Genomic DNA, 25,444 nt, shown 5'->3' on the forward strand with positions numbered 1-25,444 from the left:
GATATAAATATAATTAAATTAAAATTATAAAACAAAATACAATTTTCTTACCCTTCTCAGCAGTTGCTAATTCAATTGGCTCCTTCTCAGAAACCTCCAAATGTTCTTGGCAATCTAATAATAATGCCTCAGACATAGCAACATCTATTTGACGCTCTCTTTCCCTCTTCGAATAGGCAGACCTCGGTGTCGGAGTAAAATTGTCATGATTTTGTTGGGATGTATTCGGTGCATCAGGGGATGGGAGGTGGATTGTTTGCACTGCATTTTTCTTCAGACGGAGCCTAGAAATGAATAACAAAAGGGTATAGGGATCCATAGGCTAGTAGACTTTATATCTACCCTGTGACAGGCCTAAAGATAACTAGCCAAGGTCCTACTTGGTGCTGAGGACATTTTGATTTACATAATACCCATAGAGGTAGTAATAAATGTATCAAATTCACATGACGGGACGACCTGTCGGCTAACCTATCTACGATAAAAACATGTCGCACTTCAACGCACAGGCAGTAGGATTTGCACTCGTATATCAACAGAAATGCATCAAATTTTAGAATAAGAAAATTCAGAAGTGGTCTACTTACATCTTTGTAAAACCAAGGCTGTATTCCAGTAGGTTGTCAAAGCTGTCGTCGCTAAAATGATGAAAACAAAGTACCGACCGAGGAACAGGAGAAAAGTTCTTCCGCTTCACTCTCACAAAAGCGGTCCAAATCCTTGCAGAAGATTTTTTTTTGGGCCACTCATAAAGTTTCGAGCCTTCGTGAGAGCAATGCATCGCTACACATCGAGATGGCATTATGAATTTTGCGAGTAAAACACAAAAAAATGTTTGCAATATATGGCGACAGCCGCGTAGTGCTATACTAATATACTTCCGTGTCAAGAGCGACTTCCTGGAAGTTACGTCATCGGGTAGCGGTCGGCAGCGAGTCGCGTCCCTCGTTGCTAAGGTGTCGCTATGGCTAAACTACGCGGTCAATTTTTTTTTTTTTTTTATATGAGTTTTGAGACAGCCAGTGATGCATTTAATACAATTCAACCGAGTAAAACGCTCAGGAACGAAATCCGAAAACCTCTTCAGTTGCCCTTTAAAGCGACATACATGAACTGACTTACATTATTTACAGTGAAATGGAATATTTTTTTAAGATAACACAAACATTGACTTTTTTTAATATTATAAGGAAATAAGTAGCCAAACATAAGTAAAGGAACAAAAATAAGTCCAAAGTGCACATAAACTATACTGCCAAATATATCACATTTGAGACAAGCCTTTCTGGACCTCATTGCAGTAAAAAATGTTTAAAACATTGTTGTGTTTAATCTCACTTTAGTTATATTTGTTTTACCACGAAAACTGCATGTGCAGTGGTATGAAAAAGTAGCTGAACCTTTTGAAATTTTTCACATTTCTGCATAAAATCATCAAATCGAATTTGATCTTTGTCAAAATCACACAGATGAAAAAACTGTCTGCTTTAACTAAAACCACCCAGACATTTATAGGGTTTGATATTTTAATGAGGATAGTATGCAGACAATGACAGAAGGGGGGAAAATAAGTAAGTGAACCATCACATTTAATATTTTGTGCCTCCCGCCCTCTTTGGCAGCAATAACTTCAACCAGACGCTTCCTGTAGCTGCAGATCAGTCTGGCACATCGATCAGGACTAATCTTGGCCCATTCTTCTCTAAGAAAACTGCTGTAGTTCAGTCAGATTCCTGGGATGTCTGGCATGAATTTAGGTCTTTAGGTCATGCCATAGCATCTCAATGGGGTTCAACTCTGGACTTTGACTTGGCCATTCCAGAACGTGTATTTTGTTCTTCTGAAACCATTCTGAAGTTGATTTACTTCTGTAATTTGGATTATTGTCTTGTTGCAGCATCTATCCCACAGGTGTCAAACCGATTCCAGAAAGGGCCAAGTGGGTGCAGGTTTGCTTTCCAACCAATGAAGAGGACACCTTTTCACCAATCAGATCTTTTACATGTGTAATCAGTTAAACTTTGTCAGGTGCTGCTTCCTCCTGATAAGCTTTTGAATTCATTCTACCATTAATGATTGTAAGTTGTTCAGGCCCTGAGGCAGCAAAACAGCCCCAAATCATGATACTCCCTCCACCATGCCTCACGGTGGGGATTAGGTGTTGATGTTGGTGAGCTTTTCCATTATTCCTCCACACATGAAGTTGTGTGTTACTCCTTAACAATTCAACTTTGGTTTCATCAGTCCACAAAATAGTTTGCCATAACTTCCATGGCATATCCAAGTGCCTTTTTGCGAATATTCAACGAACAACGAGCAAACTTTTTAATGTCCTGTTCCCAGCAAAAATTGTACATGCAGGTTATGCTGTTACAGGATATCGTCCCTACCAATGTTGAGACAAAAAACGGCCTTGCATTTTTATCCTCATTAAAATAAGAAAACCTATAAATGTTTGGGTGGTTTTAGTTAAAGCAGACAGTTTTTTCATCTGTGTGATTTTGACAAAGATCAGATCACATTTGATGATGATTTTATGATGTGATCATTTCTAAAAGGTTCAGATACTTTTCATACCACTGTAATGCTTAATGTATAATTTATTATACAAATTAGAGAACATATATTTATACAAATTAATTTTTTTTAATGTTTAAATTTTTTTATTACGTATACGGACCACATAAAGCTTTCAAAATGAAAAAAAAATCTACATTTTCTGTTCATTATTTCTGGGGTCAGGCATTATAGGGTTAACATGATGTTCTGAACCTCCCCTATCAGAGAAAATAAAATAAAAGTCTTCAACTCTATCCTATCTCTTAAAGATCTGATCAATTTTCTGTTGCATTGCCCTTTTTTATCGCATTAATTCAACAAGCTTGTTCTTTAATTTTTTTGTCCCAGAAAACATGTGCGTTTGAACCAATCAGAGCTAACTGTCCATGCGGATCACATGTCAGTATGTCGGCCAATTGAACCAGCAACTGGAGTCCTGGCCTGGGTGGGTGGTTAGCTGAGCGTATGCACACGTCAACACGACACATTAGACACACGCTGGGAGAACTCCGTGCTGTCCGTAGAATAAATAATAAATATCGGTGGAAACGGATGACACTACTTTACTTTATTATGCTTGTTGTTAACACTTGTGTCTGTAAATATGACTTTATTAGATTGTTTTCCTCTTGGAGATGCCTGTGTTGCAGCCAAGCAGATTGTTTTTAAAACGGGGCTTTGACAGTTTCCGTTATAGTTTCGGGATCAAAGCACCGTTCCGGTGCCGAATTTCTTGCCGGAACAGTGTTCCAGCCCACTTTCACCCCTGTATGAGAAAAACAGTCAATGGTTGCAAGTGAAAATAGAAGATCCAGAAATTCCCAATGACTTTTCAATTGCTGTATTGACAGTATTCAGCAGCAAAGCTACAACGTTACATTTGCCCGAGGCAGCTTTTAGCAGTTATCAATATCGGTGTCTTCATCTGGGTCTGCGCTGCCCACAATGCACCGCGCCACCTGTTGGTTGAAGTGTACTTCTTTTTCCTACTTCTCGTCAAAAATCCTCACCGCGTACTTGCGCCAGAATGTTTACGAAGGTGCAACTGTTACGTGACGTCACAATGGTATAACATTACAAATTTTAAGTGCACCCTCATTGTAAAAGTTGCCTACTTTTGACATAGAGCATGAACTCTCCCTAGTAACTTCCGATCCTTTCGGTTCATGTAAATGATGACTGGTGAATTCACGGACAATTCGTGAAGGGTACACGCCTAACCTTGTTACGCAATGTGCCTAAAACCGTCTGACCATGAACTCAGTCTCTTCATAGCATACATGACAAAAACCCAACAAAATGTCTTAATAATAATTTATAAATCAGTCTATGATCCATTGAAAAGTCAGGCCCACCCACCTAAAAATAACACGTGTATAAGGCTAGATGTCCAAAATCCGGGTCAGCAGCGTAATTAAGTGGCAGACATCTTGTGTCGGGGTTCTTTGGCGGGCTCTACTATTCATTTTCCATGCCGCTTATTCCTCACGAGATACGCGTAACTCGCTGAATTCTCGGCGGATTGACAAATGGTTTAATAAACCGTGTTTACGTGGCTGCTATTCAGGCCTAACTTTGACAACATTATAAGTCCAGTACTCTTAACTGACGTACAATCTTTGTTGAAAAAAAACCCCAGCTGTTTTCAAGTAGGTCGGAAACTAACCAAAGAACGCTCCAATGACCATAATGGTATGTTTATCGAATGGCGCCCACGAGAGACTACGCCTTTCCTCATTGGCTTGCAGCGCCCAGCAGAAATCTAGCTTTAAATATGTTATATCCATGCTCCAAGTGGCCCCCACCCAATCTGGCCTGAAATGACGCAAAAGTGACGTCACCATCACATGATTCACTGTAATACTGTAATACAATTTAAAAAATCAAAGAATTTGAAAGCCAAAAAAACAGTAAGTATTTGTGAAAAACTAGAACTTTTTGGACTTGATTTCAGTAGTGTTTATTTTTTTTTTATTTCGATTGGACATTGCGTGGTGTGTTTATAACCCCTGGCATACTTATGTTAGTTTTGTTTATTTTTGTTGTTGTTATTGTTTGTGTGTTGATTGTTCATTTCGGTTAGTTAAAAAAAAAACAAAAAAACTGTAACACAATTTTCTTCCAAACAATTAGACAACCGCAAAAGTCAACGCTTCTTGTGTTTCTGTCCATTTTCAAAACACGAGGAGCCTCAAACGCAACTTGACGATTGGTCTCGTGATATGATCTCGCTATGCTCGAAAACGCAAACAGAGTACATTCTCGCGATGTTTGCGCTGGTGTCGTCACGAACATACAAAGATGGTGACTCGCCGGGCGTCCATGTGCTTGGAGTGAGCCGAAAGAAATCAGTTTAAAAAGTCTATTCAAGTCAGTTGTCTTTTTTACTACCTTAGCCGAGAGGACGAGTGAATCTTTGAGCTTCACGGCGAACACAAAACCCCCAACATGCAACACGACGACGTGAGTAAACACAAACTAAGTAACATCACGTTACGCTAACGTTATCCTGAAACTCGTTGCGTTAAAACTACAAGAAGCATGACATGGTTTTGTACTTTCTGCCTTTAACTTATCGGGCACTTATTTCACCCATTGATGGGGCTAGTCATCCAATTCATTTGACTGGGAGAGGTTGGCAGCAATCCCACGCGCATAGATTAGACGTCTAGCGCCGTCAAAGGCATTGAAAGATGAGCATTCACAGTAGGGTTGCAGCTATAGATTATTTTAGTAGTCGATTAATCTATCAACTAGATAGTTTGGAAAAAAATGAGTAATCGGAATAGGACGTTTAATGCGTTGCAGAATCAATTTTAGGAAATGTAAAACAAAGGCTTGCTAAGATTACAGTTTTAAATAAAATTCTCAAGTCCGCTAGCTTTAAAAATGCCATAAAATGTCCTTTTTGTTTCAACAATGCTCTCAAGAAATCCTTAAAACCCACAAAAAACGGCTAAATATACATATAAACTAAATTACAAATACATTAAAAAAACAAAAGTGCTAACAAAAACTTACCTTATGTTGGTCTTAACAGGGAGCAGCTGGATTCAGCCATTTTAAATGAGTTATGTCACTGTTGCCACTAGAGAGCAGTGTATTCACTCAAATCAATAAAATTAAATGCAAACACTTACAAAACAAACCATGCCAACGCCACTCTAATTAAACAAATAGTAGCAAAATTTGGTTCAAAGTTTTTTTCCAATCGACTTACGCGAATAAATCGATTAATCGCTGCAGCACTAATTCACAGCCACTCCTGCCAGTTTTAATGAATTGGATGTCTAACCAATGACTTGAACATTTTGTATTTGTCGATGACAAAATGTAGTTAATATAATAATTTACTTAAAACTATTATTATTAAATAACCAAAAATATAACCCTTGGCCTATAATGCTGTTAATGGCACAGAGTAATTATTGCGAGGTTTGATGTCATTTTGTCATCTTTGTTGTAAGTGGCATTTGTTTCAGGTTTCAGGTTGAATGTCATTGCTGCCTTTGTGTAACCTGTTTTTTGGCCGTGCAGGTGATTTGGGACATTATCGGCAACACGCAGTTCTGCTCCTTCAAAATCAAGTAAGTGTTGTAGTGAATTTATTCAAGTATACACTGTATTGCAAAAATATTGTTGTCATTTGTGTTAAAGTGCTCTGTTAATTTGTTAGTAACAGGTCATCACGCAATTGATTATTTAACATTTAAATCTAACAAAGGGAAGATGACATAACTTGAACAACTGCATTAGCATTAGTGCCTTTGTTTTTTCCGCCCCAGGACCAAGAGTCAAAAGTTCTGTCGAAATGAGTTCAACATCACCGGCCTATGTAACCGCTCGTCTTGTCCGCTGGCCAACAGTCAATACGCCACCATTCGGGAGGAGAAAGGTATGCCGGCCAGCATGATAAGGAAGCCGGCTAATATGTTGTAATGTGCAGACTGCGTATTAACCGTATATGACGTTCTATTCTAGGTCAATGTTTCCTCTACATGAAGGAGATTGAGCGAGCGGCGTTTCCTGCCAAATTGTGGGAAAAGGTCAGCCGGTGCTAATAAATCCAATGTTTTTGAATAGGAATATGGACACAATTCCTTAAAGTAATTATTCTGCGGGTTTCTTTCGAGACATATTCCACTCGTATTACACAAACTTTACTCATTTAGTGCTACTGAAGATGATAGAGTCCAATCTTTTCCTCCTGCTACAGTGAATTTGAATTAGTTCGTAACGAGTTGACGTCCAATACATTTGAACTGGGAGTTTCCAGCCCTCTCATTTCAAATGGATTAGAAATCAACGGCAGTTAGAGGTCAAAATGAGAAATACTGTTTTGACGCACATTGGCCTTCAGGTTGACATAAACCTGGGTGATAAGTTGATTTAATGAATGAATGAGTTTGAGTTTCTTTGTTTTGTATTGCAAATGATTAATAATCAGGGGTGCACATATTTTTTTGCCCGGGTTCTCAGAGGAGGACCTGGAGATGTGACTTGGTCCTCATTGAGCTTGAGAGCCGACCCGCCTGATGCGATAAAATTATGACAAGCTTTACTTAGAGCCAATTACCTTTTATATATTAACAATGAATGCTTGATTATCAACTGCCACAACAAAATTGCCATTACTTTGATGTGAAATGTAAAGAAATAAACATAAAAGCACTAATTCAAAATTAAGGGCATTATGCGGCTCCCACATTAACTCCAAGCCTTTGTAAAAGTGGGATATGCTCCTCATAAGAGCTCATTGAACGTGCATGTTTAGCTTTGTGAAATGCAAGCAAAAACACATTTGTCAGTGCATGGCGCTGTTCTTCATTAACTTTATTCCGCCACTTGTCCATAGGGTGAGTGGGGTCCTGTCTGACATCGATAGTTTGCTTAATTGCCACATGCTCTCTGTTTTTTTCATGCTTTTCAAAGTTTGGATGGCTGAAATTCTTTGGCCCTACATAAAATGCGCTGCTCTTATCAGCGACATTGGGATTCTCACGGCAAATTTTGTACCACATTTCCGTGCGAGCATCATTTGTTTCTAGCCGTGGTACCTCCTGCAGCCACTTTTTAGCAAAAGTCCTTTTTATCGGCAGCTCCGGTGACGTCTCTGTCGTCCGTCTGTCTTTTGACGGGGGTGGGGGAACACGGAAATAATGACTCAGTGGGGCCTGCCTCTGACATTTTGAGAAGTGAATTTCTTAGGTCAGCCATCGGTACGCAAAAGCGTATGGAAGCCGTTGAGGGCCAGCGCGTTTGTCTACGTCCAGTACGCATGCGTGCATGCGGACCACTTATGTGCACCCCTGTAAATAATAATTGATGATAGCATTGTATGTCATGCAAAACCTATCATCAATAACGGGGTCCCCAACCTTTTTTGCACCACGGACCAGATTTTCACGAATTGCCATGTGTGGCTGAAAAATACAGCAAATAACACCACAGGGCTAAAAACGAATGTTAATTAATTCACTCCCAGCCATTTTCACCGGAGCAAGGCCCTTTGCCCTTTTACTGGATTTTGACAGATTTTGCAAGGCCCACAGAAAATTCTGTTCTTTTGCTATATAAACATGGAACCCACCAAAAGAAAGATTACTCTCTTCTTTCAGCAGGAAAAAAACTAAATTTATATCATTTTCCATTCTTTAGAAATCAGTATTAGAAAGCTTATTAGTTTGAGCAATTTCTGATGAAAAAACAAGAGAAATTGGGCTTTTTGTGAAAGCATACATTTCAAACATAACTTTGACTTTTAACAGCTTTTTTTTTTTTGCTTTATTTACATCCCAAACATCTGAATAATGTTTTCCTTTTACAAAATAACATAAACAACTAGACAAATAGAGCTTTTGATAGCGAAGTAACAATTTATCTACACATAACTGAGAGATGACACTGTTGTAGCCGGGTAAACTTTTCCCTCATCGCCGCCTGTCTCATAAAGATGGATTTTTTTTGTCTCTGCGGGGTCTGCTCAGCGAGCAGCACGGACTCATTGGCATCATCCGCTGCACTGGTGGACCAAGGCGTTCTGCTCGGTCGTCCAGCGCTTGGTATCCCGGGCGTCCTCTAGGTTCTCCATTCGGTCGTCTTCCGCTGGCAGCCTGGCAGTTCGTTGCTGATGAATAAGGTTGCGGGTCCCACCAAATGCGCTACTGCCATCCAGTGGCCAGTTTTATTGCTTTAAAATGGATTTTCAGCTTTGTCCTTTGGCGCTAAATTGAATCAGAACCCAGAGATATCTCTTGTAAAAAAATAAATAAATAAATAAATAAATTTTTTTAATGTAATGTGTCTTTGGGACACTGAAACAATTAAAAATAGAACATATCTATACGTTTTTGGGAGCAAATGAGTTAATCACAGGGAAAATAACGTGCTGATCAGTTGATGTGCTGAGTCCTGAGCTTGTTTTGTTGAGACGAGATGTTACCATCTTGGAGTGCTATGAGACGTGTAGTTTGTTCCTTATGTCCAGTCTGCTCCATAATTTTGTCTTGGTTGCCGTCATTGCAGAAAAGCCGGCCTCACACAATGGGATGTTGAAAATGGTAGCAGGGTTTTTGGCGCGCTCGTTCCGGCATAATTTTAATCCAGAACCTCGGCAGAATCGTCCCAAATGTACGTTTAAGGACATCATTTGCAATCTCTACAAGCTTATCCTCCTGTTTTACAGACATGCTCAATTCGGTCGATTTATTCAAAAACGGGTTGTGAATCCACGCCTTCGTGTTTTGTCATTTGTGATTGATTCAGGGGTCGACAATATAAATGGAACAGTTGCCGGGACACACAGTGGTACCTCAACATATGAATTTAATTCGTTCCAGGATCTAGTTTGTAAGTCGAAATCTTGGTACGTCGAGCGAGATTTTCCAATAAGAATACATTTTCATTGGATTAATTGGTTCTACAGCCCAAAAATCTAAGCTAAATCCTTCATAAATACTGCAGGTACAATTACAAATAGCAAAACAAATAAATTGTAAATACAAATTGGAATAACAATAGTCAATCAGTAATTAAAAAAAAGCATTTTTGTCACCTTAACCTATGGAGTGGCAAACGGAGGCGGAGGAGACAGCCGGTGTGTTGGTACAGGAGGGAGGAGCAGGCTTTCTGACATACATTATTGCTTCAATGACTGAATCACTAGTGATCTCTTTATACTGAATCCCAATTAGTACAAAGCGTTCCAAAATACCGCAACGACGTTTCAATAGGATAGTAGTCCCCTTGGATCCTTTTACCATCTTTATAGCTTCTATGTGCTTGATGACCGGCGATATTGTTGACATATTCCGGTCGTATTTTCGAGCCAACTCGCTAATGCGTACACCCCACTCATATTTAATGTTCTCTTTCGTAATTTCAGTTGTAGGCATCTCCTTTTTTCCCCCACTTGTCCCAACCGTCTTGCAGCCCAATGTGTATTTTTTTTTCAAAAGAAAACCCGCTGCCGTAAATCGTAGTAGTCCGAGCATGTGGTCGGATGTAGAAACAAATGGTGAGTCAAATATTACATCAGGTGTCAAAAAGATCCTTTGTCGAAGCAATTGTATGTCAAGGTACTTGGAAAACCGTCAGGGCCACCAGAATGCTACACAATACGTCGATTTAAAAAAAAAAAAAATCACATTAATTCCCAGTATTTGTGTTTTAATCACGTTACACTACAGTGATCCCTCGTTTTTCGCGATTAATGGGGACCAGAACCTGCAACGATAAGTGAAAAACCGCAAAGTAGCGCTTCTGGCTCGTTGGGTGGCCTTTTACCCATAAAACAGTCCAAAGGCATGTTTTTCAGTTATCTTTACTAGCGTGTGGGCTTATTATTTCCCGGAAAATACCTGATGCGCCTGCGTCAAAATTGATCTTGAGCTTTAATATGAATATGCGTGGGCAGGTGAAGCTGAGCAAAAACTACGAGCGAGCGCTGGAGCAGATCGACGAGAACCTGATCTATTGGCCTCGCTTTATTCGTCACAAATGCAAACAGCGCTTCACCAAGATCACGCAGTACTTGATCCGCATGCGCAAGCTCGTCCTCAAGAGGCAGTAAGTTGGCGACGACGGACTCTTGGAAGGATCCCCGAGTTCGCGGAAAATGTTTTAACCGATTGTGCCTTGTCAGGAGGAAGCTGGTACCTTTGAGTCGTAAGGTGGAGCGTCGAGAGAAGCGCAAGGAGGAAAAAGCTCTGATCGCAGCGCAGTTGGACAATGCCATAGAGAAGGAACTGTTGGAGAGACTCAAGCAAGGGACGGTAAGTCACCAGCTCTGCCCCCGCTCCCTCCTATCGCTCTTGCCGTTTAATGACGTCTTCTTTCCTCCCTCTCCAGTACGGTGACATTTACAACTTCCCCATCGTGGCCTTCGACAAAGCTATGGGTCAGCAGGACGAAGAGAGCGAAGATGAAGAGGAGAGCGAGGATGAGGAGGAGCTGGAGCGAGATGACCAGGTGAGAGCGGGTTCCGGTACAAAATGGCCACCAGAAAGCACTGTTTTGACTTGACGCCGTGGTCTTCTGCGCAGGACGTAGGCAAGAGGGAGTTTGTCGCCGCCGATGAAATAGAAGAGAGCGACCTAAGCGACTTTGAGGTAAAAACGTCACGCGATGCCTTTTCGTGAACTTACTCCTCGGCATTCACACAGTTAATGCTGACAAATTGTTCCTGTTGCGGGAATCTCCCATCAGCTTAGCAGAAAAATCAGGGCTCCAGACTGCGACTAAAATTGGAGCCAGTGCGAATATTTATTTCATCTACTTGCACATGCGCGACCAGTAAGGATGTGTATTTTTTTTGCTGAAAAACTCCTTCACGGTTAAATCCACTTACTGGCATTAATATAACTAGCTGGTCTGCAAAGGGAAAATAGAAGAACAGAAGAAAAAGGTTGACGATGTCATGTGTGAAGCTGTCGCCGCTCAGTAAGCGGCGGGGTCGGCCCCTCCCGACTCGATGCGGCGAGAACTGGGGTACCGTAATTTCTGGACTATTGGGCGCCCCTGATAACAAGCCTCAACCAGTACATTTTTAAAGGAAAAACCATTTTGTACATACATAAGCCTCTACTGCCTATAAGCCGCGTGTGCCCACTTAGTAACAAGAGACTTTGATAAAGAAATATAGTTTTCAAAATTTTAATAACACACCTTAACTTTTCGTTCCAAACAGCGCCGGCAAACACGGCAGTTATATAGCAGCGGCACGGAAGTTACGTAGCATCAGCATGGCGGTGCAGCACTAATTGTGCTGGTTAATAAAAACATAAGTCTTCACCCTCAGTGTCGGATATGAAGACGCTCAGATGCACTTCGCCACGCACCTACGGTCTCTCCTTCGTTGTCGCCTTCAGTGTCTCCCATAGTGAGGCAAATTCACTCCTAGCCCGTGCTGTCCTCCTCGTAACGCAGCAGAATGGCCCCTTCAAAACCCGTTGGTGATGGCGGACTCTTTCACAGCGCTTCACGCTGCCAGGCTCCCTCTGCAAACCTGTGAAAAAGCTGCTCTTTGCATGCGGCGAGTCTTGGCAAACGATCTCTCGCCGCTCGTCATCAAAGCTTCCCATACAACTCGGATGGCCAGTTTAATTTCTTCAAGCATTTTCCATGATGTAGGTATGCCAATTCTACTCATGCACAAAGGCGGATGCACAACGCACAAAGTTAGACTACACACGCTACATACGCTAGTGCCAACTAGCGTCTTCCTCCACACATATATTCCACGTGTCTCATTCCCACATTCCATGCTCGAGCGCCCCTGGCGGCCGTCAGAATACACAAATTGGCCGCATCATTGCACACGCCGCAGGACCCAAAATAAGGGGAAAGCGTAGCGGCTTGTAGTCCGGAAATTACGGTATATGAAAAAAAATGCATAGTGCAAAATCAAACAATGAAAGGGAACTAACTGAAACCCCAAGTAACACAGGCGTGTAATCGATTTCACTTTCATGACTGCGAGACCCTGGAGAGGCTCCCCCTGTCTAAGGCACTGTTACACACACGTTCCCCCACTACCATGTTTCTGCGCAACAATTGTAACATCCCCAAGTAACAATGTTAGACTGTCGTTTTCTCAAGATTTCAGTCACAACTCGCCGACTGCTCGTCAAGCAGAGCATGACCACGCTCTCCCTCCCGTGTGATGCCTTCATGAAAGAAACTGTTTACAAAACGAACTTGAGATATTAATTTCGAGTGATGAAGTGACTTACAGCTCCCCATCTACTGCAAAATGGACCCAAAGGTGTGCCATTCTTTTTTGCTAGTTGTTGGGACACCCCCCTTATTGAGTTGGTACGCTTCGTCAGCGTCCCTGCTATTGATGTCATCACTCAAAATAATCTATCTACAAAAGATTACAGCATAGGCCTATAAAAGAATTGTTAATATCTGAAACAATGGCAGCACAAAACGTGCTCAAAGGAATGACAGAATTTTATAAATTTGCATCTGATCGGAGTCAAACTTCAGAGATGTTGGCTTATCTAGTCACGAAAAAAAAAATTGACGAAATATTTTTGCTATTTGTTGACGAAAATAACAATTTCAGGAAATGAACAACTTGAGGACGAGCAGCGACGAGGAGCAAAGTGACCAAGAAATGTCAACGGAGGATGACGAAGAGGGCAAAAAGAGGAAAGGGTCACGCGGGAAAGGCAAATCTCCAGCCAACGGCTCCGCGGTGCGAAGGAAGCGAGCATATGTGGAGATTGAGTACGAGCAGGAAACTGAGCGGCCGGGTGAAAAGAGCCTCGCCACGTAGGTCGATTGACATGTCAATCAAACTGAACTTTGTCGTGGCATTTTGGCCAACGACACCAGCTCAGCACCAGGTCATAAATGGGCTGAAAGATTCACACAAGTAACGCTGCCATTGTCAGCAACGTACAGTCGTTAAGTGTTACTTTACTGCTTCATCTAAACTTTGATGATGAGGCCAGCATAAAAATATTGGATGAATGAAAAGCTCAAATGTCAATAAGTTAAATGTTTGCATTTTTTTCTCCCCATGAGTAAAATACACAGAATAAAACAAGCCTAAGAGTAAGGTCCATGAAATGAATATTTTATTCATTAAAACGTGACAACCCATATGACTAAACATGGAGTCTGTATTTATTTACAAAGATGTGAATCCCCCTCGCTGGTAGCTCATAGAAGGAATGTGCGTACATACGTGCTATACAGTATAAATTAAAAAAATCCAAGTCACATTTGTTTACGCACGACGTTAAGACAGCGCCCCCGAGAGGCTGGTAATGGTGCTGGACAATATGCCTTTAAACAAAGACTTCAAACTTAAAATTGATTTTGACTGCATTATTTTGAAAAGTATTTTTAGAACATTTAAAGGTGATGGAAACTATTACGATGGATTTCATGTATTATGACTGAAGTAGATCCTTGCAGATTTAAGAATTACCCAAATTTCTCTGGATACAATTCTTAAATAGCAACTATAATGTTTAATTGAGATTACACTGATTAAAGATGAAGACTGGATTTAGACTTAAATCAGTGCCTCCCAGAAGCAAAAATCAACTTTCGATGCCATTGCCGATGATAGACGTCCAATCGCGGCTCATCCCATGCCTTCTAATGTGAATTTGACTAAAATGCTAGCCCTCCCAGTTCAAATGGACTGGACGTCTACAGCTGTCAACGGCAGACCTTGAATTAAAAATGTATGCCGCTATACGTTTAGAGACACAAAAAAAAAGCCTTCTGAGAGCTGGGCTGCCATCGACCAATCGGAACGCAGCACAACTCGCAAACGTGAACAAATACCATTTAGCGTTAATTCGTCAGGCCTAAAGCAATGTGTCGCTTTAGCAAAGGCCCATCAGTGAAGGAAGCTACCGTACCCGGAATGCTACATCAGGAAAGAAAGTGGAAGTGAATTACCACATTTTTGGTCGCTCAAAAAGAAATCCTTGATTCGGACGTGAAGGAATGTTACAATATTAAAAAGGTAATCATTGCCATTATGTTCAAAAGGTTTGCATGTTCCTTCAGAGACCTTTCTTGGACCGCGCTTTGCTTTTAAGGAGAGAGTTACGATGAAAACACAAAAAGGGGTTGAAGCAGTAACTGAACCACTACAACTAAAGATTCTGGTTTGGCATTTTGGATTATTTCTGTTCTAATAATAGATTGACTAAAGGACGGCGTTTAAAATCTCCTTCATCCGTGTTTGTGGTCAGGAAATGAAACTCAAGGAGCACTAAAAGATCTTCCAGTCCAGAATAAATATTCTTTTTGGATTGTCTGTACTAGTACAACGTTCCTAGTCCACAATTATTTTTGTTGTTGCTGCCCAGACTGAGAGGAAACGTTTCATGAAGACAGTCCATAGTACATTATGCAATCATTCCCAGTTCTATCTAACCCGCCTTTAAGGACGGCTGGTTTAGGACCTTGTTAGTCACAAACACGTATGGTTTGACAATGACTCTTGGTGGACCTTGGACCTGGAACGTGCGAGATCTTCCAGTCCAGAAGAAAGGTTCTTGGTAGACTGTCTGAAACATGGCCTCATTCAGCAATTATTGTGGTTCCATCTGGTTACGACTGAACAAGACCTTGTTTAGGACTTATTTAGTACACATTTAGGGTCTGCTAATGACAATCTAGATGGATCATGGACAGGAGACGTGTACAATCTGTCAGTCCAAATGAAATGTTTTTTGTGGACTTTCTGAAACCTTGACATTCCGTCTTACAGTTATATATCTTTGTGACCAGAGCCGAAGACCTGCTCTAAAACCTACTTAGTCCACCTTTTGTGGTTCGGTAATGTTGCCAATAAGGACTTCAGACTCGAATTACGTGCGCACTTACGGTCCCTAAGAGACATTACTTGGAATGTCTGGCCCTTTACCTAATCTTTGATCATTCCAGATTTTTGCGGCACTGACCGAAGGGTTTTTGGAACAACCGAATCAATTGTGGGGTAGGAATTCGAGTCCCAGCGGGCTTCGGACTCGGAAGATGTTTGGAAGCTCTATCGGTCCGGGACAAACATGTCTAATGAAGTGAAAACAGGACATCTGGACTGAACTAGGTGAAAGATGCAGATGACAAAAAGGGCCTCTGGCACTCTTTGTGGTTCAGAGAGACCCTCCTGGAATATAAGATGTCCAATTTTACTCCCACAGGCAGAAATAATTATGGTTTGGGGAATTCTGGGATGAAGCTGACATGTTTTGAAATGTACTTGCCGCTCATTGAGGGGGGTCCAGAATGAAACAGGGATTCAAGTGAGTTCAGAGAGACTCCCGATCAAGAGAGCTGGCAAAGCAAAAAGAAGCAATCTGTCCGTCCGACCGTCCATCCATCAGTCCTTTGGTGGGTTAGCAGCTGCATCCGTCTTTGGGTGGTTGGCTGTCCGCATTGAGTCGTCCCCCCTGCGGCGCTGACGGCTTGTGCTGCACTCCCGACTCGGCGGCATTCAGGTCCAAGCTGCCGTCCTGGATGTTCTGGTAGATCCGCTTGGCCGCCTCGAGGAAAGCCTCCTCCACGTTCTCGCCTCTGCACCACCACCGCAACATCATCATCGCGTTAGTGTGCGAGATCATCCAAGTGTTAGCATCACAGTGTATGTGTGTACTCACGTCTTGGCGCTGGCTTCAAGGAACAGCAAACCTAATCAGAATCAAAGATTGGCAACTGAGATGCTATCACAACTTACAAGTCATCAGTACATCCAGTTAACAAAATGACAAACATGAATATAACATTTAGATCGATCTAAATGTAAAATATTGTTTTTAACAACTTCTAGGACTATTTTTGGCATTTAAAAAAACATTTGCCTAGTGGTTTGATTTGCAGCAGCCGAAAAGCAAGATGGTATTAAAAACACGGGACTACTGGATCGGATCCGATCTTGTGAGCAAATCCGATACTCCAAAAATAGCCATATCGGGTGCCGATACAGATAATTGGACCGGGACAGCCCTACTAGACATTCAATCCATTTTGACCAGGAGAGCTGGCAGCTAGTCGCTCTTGGTCAAAATGTCTAGTGCTGCCAATTGAGTTAAATGACTGCATTTCTCACCATTCTCATCGGCAAATTGTTTGGCTTCCTCATACGTGACGTCTCTCTGTGCTTCAAGGTCGCCTTTGTTGCCAATCAAAATGATCACCTGCGCAAATGCAACATGTTCGCTAACTGATTTGCAACAAAATAATTAGTAAAGCAATGATGTCTGGAAACTCAGCAGAGGGAATTTTGCTCTGGGCAGAGGTGTGCTGGTGGTCCCTCACCGTGTTAGGATTGGTCAGATTCCTGGCATCTGTCAACCAGCTGCTGAGATGATTGTAGGTGCTTCTCCTGTCCACACATACAAAAATCATGCCATGTCACGTCACCATTTTGAGATATCGCACTGTGCTAGTCGCTACCTGGTAATGTCATAGACCATGAGGGCCCCGGCAGCCCCTCTGTAGTAGGACCTGGTGACGGCTCTGAAGCGCTCCTGGCCCGCAGTGTCCCAGATCTGCAGCTTGACCTTCTGGCCATGGACCTCCATGATCCTGGTGCCAAATTCGACACCGATGGTGTGTGGGCAGTCAGCCATGACTGTGAACAACCATGACATTTCAAGTTGACCTCTTGTGGAAGTCCAATTCTTTACAGTTTCATGCACCAGATAGGTCAAAATGAGTGACCAGGATAGTGGATCATTAGTGCCAAAAACAGGACATAAGTAATGCCTTCCCCAGACTGCATGATTTTTTTGGGGTCTTGACCACGATCGGATTAGATGACATTGTGTCATGTTGTCGCAGTGCGTCTTGGAGCGGATGGGTTGTCACACCTCAAGGGCGGTACTACATGACGTACTGTCGTGTAAAGCACAGACTGACATCTGACGTCCTCTGGAGGCAATGGTCCATCAGTAATGGCCACGGAGGCACTAGGTTTATAAAGTGGTGTACGTATTAATTATACATGGCTTCTATAGTGACGGTCGTCTGCTCTCGGATCAACACATTCGCAAAAAACAAGGCGGAAAAAACGTTTGATTCAATGTTTATTTTGTCTGTGTGGGGTGGAGGAACAACTGCGGTCCACAGGCAAAGTGCAGGTGTGCCAGTGAAAAAAGAGGGCACGCAAGAGTAAGTATACGGTCAATATTCATCAACAAATGGTAGGAACATGTAGGACACGTGCACGTAGGACGCTTAGTGTGATACACACTATGCGGCACAACAAGCAAATTCTGACTCGCCAAACTTCCTGCGACATGGTCGTGAGGCATCTGAGACAGTGGGTGGGTATGTCACACTGCAAGAGGTGTTGTGAACCCCCCCCCCATTCCCACTTCAAAATGTCAGCCGCAACAGTCTATCAGCAATTCTCCACGACATGTCTGTCGGGCTACAATCGGGCTGAAAACGTGTAGTCCGACTGAGGTAAGGCTGCAACAATTAATAAATTACTTGCCAACGAATTTGATAATTGATTTTTGCCGACAGCTATGAGCAGTCCCGTTTGGGTCCTTGTTTGTTTGCAATGTGAGGCTGCACGCACACCAGCGATTAGCGCAAGAAAGAGTTCACTGCTACACTCGGGTTGCTGAATCAATAAGATTATGAGGTGTCGAGAGTTAGTCTTTTGTGTTGTTAGATCCAGTGTGCCTCCGCCAGAGGTGAGTAAATGTTTGTATTCTTTGTTGATGAGACGTTACTACTTAGCACGGAGGACTAAGCTAGTTAGCAATTATGCTAATCAATATATTAAGTGTCTGTTGTATTAAGTTTCTCTTTTCTTTTTACAAAAAGAAACCACACACATAAACCCATTCATATAACAACTTACAGGGTGACCCAAAAAAAAGTTTACACTCAGTTGACTGCTTGTTTAAAAGCCATTGAAACATATCTAAATAGGTTGCCATGCTTAAGTGATTCATTAAGGTCACTCAATGCAGCTGGTAATCTCTCGTCTCTACAATTCCTGTGCTTCTGCTGAAAATGAAGAAAACTTTAGCTGTACCTGAATTGCTGCGTGCCGGTCTGACACCTACTGAGATTGCAGCAAATCTGAGAATATCCAGATGTGCAGTCTACAAAGTTAAAAAGAAGCTGAAAGATACTGGAACAGCCTCACGAAAACCTGGGTCTGGAAGTGCCCGATCTGTGCGGACCAAAAAGTTGATTGACAAGGTGATATGTGGCCACCCCAGAGTCCAGATCTCAATCCCCTGGATTATAGCATATGGGCAACTGTGGAGGACAGTGCCTGTAAGAAGCCACAAACTTCTGTGGCAGCCTTGGAGAGGTCCATTGTTAGATCTTGGGAAAAGATGACAGCATCCTACATAAAGAAGACCTGTCAAGCGTTCCGCAGGCGCCTGGAGGCTGTTGTGACACTTAAGGGAGGACACATTGAAAAATAGAGTGTACTGTACATGTTCTTTACAATAATGTATAATTTGTGATTAAATTCAAATTCTAAGATGAATAAACATGGCATTTAAGTTGTATTATGGCAGTGTAAACTTTTTTTGGGTCACCCTGTAGAGCAGGGGTGTCCAAATCAGTCCTCAAGGGCCGCTATGGGCCCTGGTTTTTGTCCTACCAATCGAGTGCAGACAGTTTAACCATTGAAGTTTCTGCTAAAACAAGCAGCACCTGACTGCAATCAACTGAATACGCTTAGAAGACAGCAGATTTGTGAAAAGGTGTCGTCTTGTTTTGTTGGAATGAAATCCAGCACCCACTGCGGCCCCATATGAAATAGCTTGGACACCCCTGGCTTAGACACAAACTCAAAATTGTAAATTGCCATACAAGAGAGTGCGCTTTGAAATTGCTTTTGGATTGTATTTATGAACAACTGCTTGATAGAAAAGAAAACATTAAAGTCTACCTCCTTCAGGTTAAGAAACGTCTCAATGGGAAAATACTGTCTATTGTTACGAAAAAAATTTCAGGATATGAAAGGCAACAATACAGTATGGCTGGTACTCGCAGCTCCCAGAGTTTAATGAACGTAACATACTTATAGCTGCTCTGTCATTGGCTATTCTCTAGCATTCCTGGCATCCAATTGCCTAAGAGGTACCTCTACTGTACTGTATGTGTATCCCAACGTAGTCATTCGCCCCTCGTGTTCCTACAGCTTTACATGAGTATTAACTTTTGTTCCTCATTCTATTCTCATTTTTTTACATTATGCACAACTCAGCTTTTATGTTTATTGTGCAATAATATAATTATAACATGTATTTGTTACATGTTTTGATGCATTTCTATGTATTATAAAGAATTTATGCCTGAATTTCAGGGGGCGGGGGGTGGAAGAGATTAGGCCATATTCTGTACATGGAAAACGCGTCTATACTTATAGAATTCGAATTATGAATTCTATAAGAAGGAATTACGAAACTACTTCCAGAACTTTCGTAAGTAGATGTACCACCCTAATTTAATATATCAAGTATTGACAATTTGCAGTTTGAGTTAATTCAAGAAAGTCAACACGCAAATCTGTGACATTTTCATACAAAGTGTGTAATCATAACATTATTATAAAAGTGATCTCACGATGCCGCTCGAATAATCTCTGAGTCGGTCATATTCAACTAACGTTTTTCTTTGTCCACATAAAGCAACAGGTTCCTTTCTAATCACTTTGGTTATCCACCTATGAGCGCCACACCCCTAGCGGTGTCGATTGTCTTAACCACGTGGAGGTAACTTCAGCCGGGCGGTTCTCCACTATTTGGATTGAGCTCTGAAAAGCATGCAAATGACATTAGATTTTTCCGACAAGCAGTCCAGATACTTTTTCAATGATACATAAAAGACTGTCGTTTAGCTGCACCCCACCCTGACTGTCTTTTAAGAGTGACCGTGGGTTTTAAGTGGGCCTGGACAATATATCGTTTGAACATCGCCATCGAGAAGTGCGCATGCGCGATAGTATCATCGCAGGACGTGTGTTTTTTTTCTTTGAACTTTTGTTATGCCTCATAAAAGCAGCATGTGTGCAGAGACATGGTCTCCTGGATCCTTTTTACAGCAATCTTTATCATTCACAGATGAACCCCCTTGGCCTGGATTAAACGAATGACAGCAATGTGGTAATGGTGAGTCAACCAAAGTCTTCCCGAACAGAGCTATTCAAGTCATTCGATGAAAATTCAAGTTTTAAATATCGCAATATATTGCAAACCCCCAAAAAGACGCAAAGTCAGTTTTTTCCAATATCGCTCTGCCCTAGCTTTAAGCCTTGATGACAGGAAGTTGGCAATCATTGTCATCAGTTAGGCATGTGCCGGTATGAGATTGATGGTATGATTACCTTAAACCAAAATATCATGGTTTAAAAGTATTGCAATTTCAGCTCTAAAATGTGTTAGAGATATTTGAACATCGCATCATGTTTACATAATACACTCTTTCTCAACACAGACAGTTGCCAGAGAAAACACGTTTTACCAGACGTAGACACACTAAACACGCTAGAGTTAACTCTTGTAGCTGGTGGGAAACGTTCATGACAGTATTTACCAACCTTTAATTTTGTATGAATGCAAGATCATAATGGAGGTATTGCTTCCTCGGCAGCCACCATCCACAAACATGTTTTACAAGTCGGTTGGCCCTCCTCCTCTAAGCCACAGCCGTCTAACTTTTCCGTAGCCGAAGTATTCCCATACCAGCCATTTCATTTTCTTCGATGGGGGAAAAAGTTCAGGAGTTTCACCTCCTCCAGCCATCGTGTAGCACAACTGACAAAACGATACTGAGCAACAACCGGTAGGGGAGGCTTGAGCCTTGCAGCTGCAAGCAAGTGATTTCTCCCAGCATTTTTGGGACATAAAAAATAGCTAATACCTCAGGGATGGTGTGACGAAAAATTTTGGCAGTTTTGAACCGTGACATTTTCATACCACGGTATACCTTGAAACCCGTAATCGGCACTTGTCTTATCATCGCAACTGCAGTTTGTGTTTGAACTCTTTTGGTGCTATTGACAATGGTAGATGTCCAATCGTGTGGCTCTTCATCCTTTTGCTGTGAATTTAAATGGGGTTTTCACTAGTAGACATCCGTTCTATTTGAACTGGGAGGGCTGATGGTGATGGAAAGACAGCCAGCCCTTCCAGTCGCCCGTCTGTCGCCATCAAAGGCAGTTAACGAGTTCAACTACAACTCAAGTATTTCATGTGCCTGTGACTAAAAAGCAAAACGTTTCTCCTGTGTTAAGGACGATTAGGCATAAATAATGTTGAATCATGTTATTTTTGTTGTTATTTGTGCTCTCTAGATCACGAATGGGTGTGGAACGAATGCCCTGCTATTAAAGGGGGTTCATTGTTTCTTTAAAAAAAAAAAATGAGGATAACATACATTTCTTCTCGGTGAATTGGTGCAGCAAACACGACTTGCCCACTCCCATGTCACCTTGGAGAAGAGGGAGGGGAAAGGCATTTAAGACATCTTGACAAATTGAGAATAAATTTTTTAAAAAACAGGATTAAGTCGATGATGGGTGAGGGTGTGGTCGGGATGTCTCACCAATGATGATGTATTTGAAGATATAAGAGTAGTTGTAAGGCGCGGCGGTCATCTTTACTCCTGTCGAGGGGTTAAAAAAAAAGAAAATTTACTGGCGACACTTTTGAGCATCTTTAATGCTGACACCCGCCATTAAAAAAAGGCAACTGAAGTGCCAAAAACCTCGACAGCTAACATTAGCGCCGAGTATATAGGTCTTCTCACAATAAAACATAAATGCACATCTTTTACACAGTTCGCACAGTCATCAATAACAATTTAAAAATTCAAATAAACACCCTCATCCTCTCTGCTAACTTTGCTAAGCGGCTAGCCGGCTAACAGCTGGAGCTCTGTACCGTACAGCCGGTCAAGCGAGATACATAAAACAATCCATTTGACGTGATGAATAGTTCACTTGAAAATGTTTGGGGGTTTTATTACCTTCCTTTCCCGGTGTTGGGTCAAATCGTAAAAAGGTGACAAAGCAGCTGCTATTGAGACGGATAATTAGCTTGGTTTGTGAGCCTCCTCCTCTTCCGCAATGCTTCCCCTTCGCCCACCAAAACACGTCAAATATCGCGAGACTTACTATCCCGAGCAAACTACTCATTGGGGAAAAAGTGGCTTTGTGGCCACTTTTCTGCCTCTTTCAGTTGACAAAGAATGTGAAATAGATTTAAATGTCCATGTTTGACGATTTTCATATATTTTGTACATTATTTTGGCGTGTGTTTGACACTGTTTCCGTGCGCGTGAGCCGAGTCGTTGAACCGATTTTTTTGTGGCGTCACAGATATGACCCCGCCCCATACACGACTTCAGACTCAGCAACACAGCAAAGCAGCAGACCGCTTGAGACTCAACGCAACTTCTTGACTTTTTTTCATTCTTGTATTTTTTGGCCTGATTTTTTTTTTTTTTTTTATCGTCATCATCATTCAAGAGAGTAAGGAGCATCATGTGTTGAAAGAGACAACATGGAGAAACAGAAAGGTGAGCATGCGCACTTAACTTGTTGCCTGGCTGCCATTGACAATGATAGACGTCCAATTGATTTGACTGGAAGGGCTGCTAGTCTCTCTCAGTCAAAATGGATTGGACGTCTATCCTTGTCAATGACAGGCAATTTGTTTATGGAGGAACATTATGTAATAATGCCACTATTATTGTTTTTAATATGTTTTTATAACATGAAGCATTGCAAAGACTGACCTAAGAGCATCTGGGTGATTCTCATGAAGCTAACCTTAACTGTGTCATTTTATGGATATAGTCAAAACCTGAAATAGTGCATTTTTAGTTGAAAGATGGTTAAATCTATTAAGTGCCCTGGTCCACCTTTTGTAACCAAAATAATATATTTTTTTGTTTTTCAAACTGATTTTAGAGTCATAAATTCATGACTGTAATGCGTCTGTGAAAAGCTTTGATGGTTGCACCTCAATACAGCATCATAAGTATTCAATCAATTTATTATAATGTATTAATTTGTTCAAAACTATATCATTTAGCAGATTATGATCAGCTGTGATGATTTTTTTTTTTTTTTTTGTATTAAAAAAAAACATATTTAAGGAAAATCTAGTGTCTAAGCATGCAGCTTTCATTGCTTTGTGTTCATTCATGGTCCCGTCTTAATCACAGTGCTTTTTAAAATCAAGTTATTCTGACCCATAATGCACTACAAAGAAGGCAAAACAAAAGTTTTCGATAAGGTAAGATTTTTTTGGCCCTTTTTGATATTGTTATAGTTAAGTTTATGTTTTCATATGCCTAATTCCATCATTACCATAATGTGTATTACAATGATCCCTCGCTACTTCGCGCTTCAAACTTCGCGCCCTCAGTCCATCGCAGATTTTTTAAAAATTAAAATAAATACACATGAGCTGTCCCGAGCCAATCACGTATGTCTCACTCTCCCTCCCCCCTACCTCCCTCCCTCTCCCTGTTATTTGTTGGTCAAGCAGTGCGCTGGACTTGCATATTAAAGTTACCGATGATTGACAGATGTTTGGGTTTGATCTTGCCAGAGACGCGAAATTGTGAGTGACGCATACGTCAATCATTGTTTAACTTGCAACTCATTGTGTGTAAGTGAGCAGCTTGTGCGGATTTGAGTGGACTCACTTAATGAAGCATTTCATAAAGCCAAGCATTTTTCTACTTTATTCTTGTTTAAAAATAATTTGGAGGGACAGTAACATGTTTAAAACTTATTATAATTATTGCATTTGAAGTGCCTAAAAAACATTTATAAATGTATGCATATATATATATATATATATATATATATATATATATATATATATATATATATATATATATATATATATATATATATATATATATATATATAAGGGCTGTCAAAATTATCGCGTTAACAGGCGGTAATTAATTTTTTAAATTAGTCACGTTAAAACATTTGACACAATTAACGCACATGCCCCGCTCAAACAGTATAAATGACAGCACCGTGCAATGCCAACTTGTTGCTTGTGTTTTTGGGAGTTTTGTCGCCGTCTGCTGGCGCTTGGGTGTGACTGATTTTATGGGCTTAAGCACCCATGAGCATTGTGTAATTATTGACATCAACAACGGTGGGCTACTAGTTTATTTTTTGATTGAAAATTTTACCAATTTTATTAAAACAAAAACATTAAGAGGGGTTTTAATATATAATTTCTATAACTTGTACTAACATTTGTCTTTTAAGAACTACAAGTCTTTCTATCCATGGATCGCTTTAACAGAATGTTAATGTTAATGCCATTTTGTTGAGTTATTGTTATAATAAACAAATACAGTACTTATGTACCGTATGTTGAATGTATATATCCATCTTGTGTCTTATCTTTCCATTCCAACAATAATTTACAGAAAAATATGGCATATTTTATAGATGGTTTGAATTGCGATTAATTATGATTAATCACGATTAATTAATTTTTAAGCTGTAATTAACTCGATTAAAATTTTTAATCGTTTGACAGCCCTAATATATAAACTTCATATATATATATATATATATATATATATATATATATATATATATATATATATATATGCTGATTTACTATATGTATCTGTTTCCAATGTTAAATCTGAATAAATACGTTAAACACACACACAAAAACAAACAAAAAAAAACGATTTTTTTTTTAGGGGGTGGGGGCGCTACTTCGCGGGTTTTCACTTGTCGCGGCGGGTTCTGGTTCGCATTAACTGCAAAAAAAAATAGGGATCACTGTATTACATGTTTTTAGACAATAATCAATTAGATATTTTACTGTAAATAAAATATTAGGGAGCTCAAAGTGTTCATGAAAAAAAAATGACTGAG

The 25,444-nt window shown here is 40.8% G+C and overlaps 3 protein-coding genes and 1 non-coding gene across 7 annotated transcripts in view; 3 read left to right on the plus strand and 1 right to left on the minus strand.

The window, feature by feature from the left end:
• The first annotated feature begins 3,712 nt into the window (after positions 1-3,712).
• Positions 3,713-3,813, plus strand: LOC130914045 (small nucleolar RNA U13). Its single transcript, XR_009062840.1, has one exon. It is a non-coding gene; the product is annotated as a small nucleolar RNA U13 (small nucleolar RNA).
• A 995-nt stretch (positions 3,814-4,808) lies between these two features.
• On the plus strand, positions 4,809-13,675 carry mak16 (MAK16 homolog (S. cerevisiae)). The gene is made up of 9 exons (XM_057831055.1): positions 4,809-5,022; positions 6,097-6,146; positions 6,345-6,454; positions 6,541-6,605; positions 10,475-10,626; positions 10,703-10,832; positions 10,909-11,028; positions 11,103-11,168; positions 13,130-13,675. Exons 1-9 carry the CDS (start codon positions 5,008-5,010, stop codon positions 13,340-13,342), a joined length of 921 nt encoding a protein of 306 aa, XP_057687038.1. The 5' UTR covers positions 4,809-5,007; the 3' UTR covers positions 13,343-13,675.
• Positions 13,290-22,726, minus strand: LOC130912913 (ras-related protein Rab-14-like). Of its 4 annotated transcripts, none has more exons than XM_057831057.1 (8): positions 22,543-22,726; positions 22,120-22,179; positions 21,952-22,005; positions 16,990-17,167; positions 16,852-16,918; positions 16,643-16,730; positions 16,194-16,224; positions 13,290-16,110 (listed from the first exon to the last, which is right to left on the minus strand). In XM_057831057.1, exons 1-8 carry the CDS (start codon positions 22,709-22,711, stop codon positions 15,933-15,935), a joined length of 825 nt encoding a protein of 274 aa, XP_057687040.1. In that variant the 5' UTR covers positions 22,712-22,726; the 3' UTR covers positions 13,290-15,932. The 4 variants fall into 4 exon arrangements, with proteins under 4 accessions (XP_057687040.1, XP_057687041.1, XP_057687042.1 ...); XM_057831058.1 differs by lacking the exon at positions 22,543-22,726 and adding an exon at positions 22,458-22,521; XM_057831059.1 differs by lacking the exon at positions 22,543-22,726 and adding an exon at positions 22,417-22,497.
• A 75-nt stretch (positions 22,727-22,801) lies between these two features.
• si:dkey-220o5.5 (actin filament-associated protein 1-like 2) overlaps positions 22,802-25,444 on the plus strand; it is a 43,333-nt gene continuing 40,690 nt past the window's right edge. Inside the window, exon 1 of the mRNA XM_057831052.1 lies at positions 22,802-23,094. Within this exon, the coding sequence (XP_057687035.1) occupies positions 23,079-23,094 (16 nt within the window). The 5' untranslated portion in view covers positions 22,802-23,078. The remainder of the gene's footprint in view (positions 23,095-25,444) is intronic.

Source organism: Corythoichthys intestinalis, chromosome 3 (genome assembly GCF_030265065.1).
Source record: "Corythoichthys intestinalis isolate RoL2023-P3 chromosome 3, ASM3026506v1, whole genome shotgun sequence".
Classification (NCBI taxonomy): domain Eukaryota; kingdom Metazoa; phylum Chordata; class Actinopteri; order Syngnathiformes; family Syngnathidae; genus Corythoichthys; species Corythoichthys intestinalis.

Bases quoted from the DNA above. Each gene is read 5' to 3' on its own strand.
- LOC130912913 (XM_057831057.1), bottom strand. From the start codon at position 22,711: ATGAGTAGTTTGCTCGGGATAGTAAGTCTCGCGATATTTGACGTGTTT. The intron at 22,180-22,542 runs GTAATAAAACCC...ACCCCTCGACAG, and splicing joins CCCAACACCGGGAAAGGAAG to GAGTAAAGATGACCGCCGCG. The intron at 16,919-16,989 runs GTAGCGACTAGC...ATGTGTGGACAG, and splicing joins ATGGTCTATGACATTACCAG to GAGAAGCACCTACAATCATC.
- mak16 (XM_057831055.1), top strand. The intron at 6,455-6,540 runs GTATGCCGGCCA...GTTCTATTCTAG, and splicing joins CACCATTCGGGAGGAGAAAG to GTCAATGTTTCCTCTACATG. The intron at 11,169-13,129 runs GTAAAAACGTCA...TAACAATTTCAG, and splicing joins GCGACCTAAGCGACTTTGAG to GAAATGAACAACTTGAGGAC.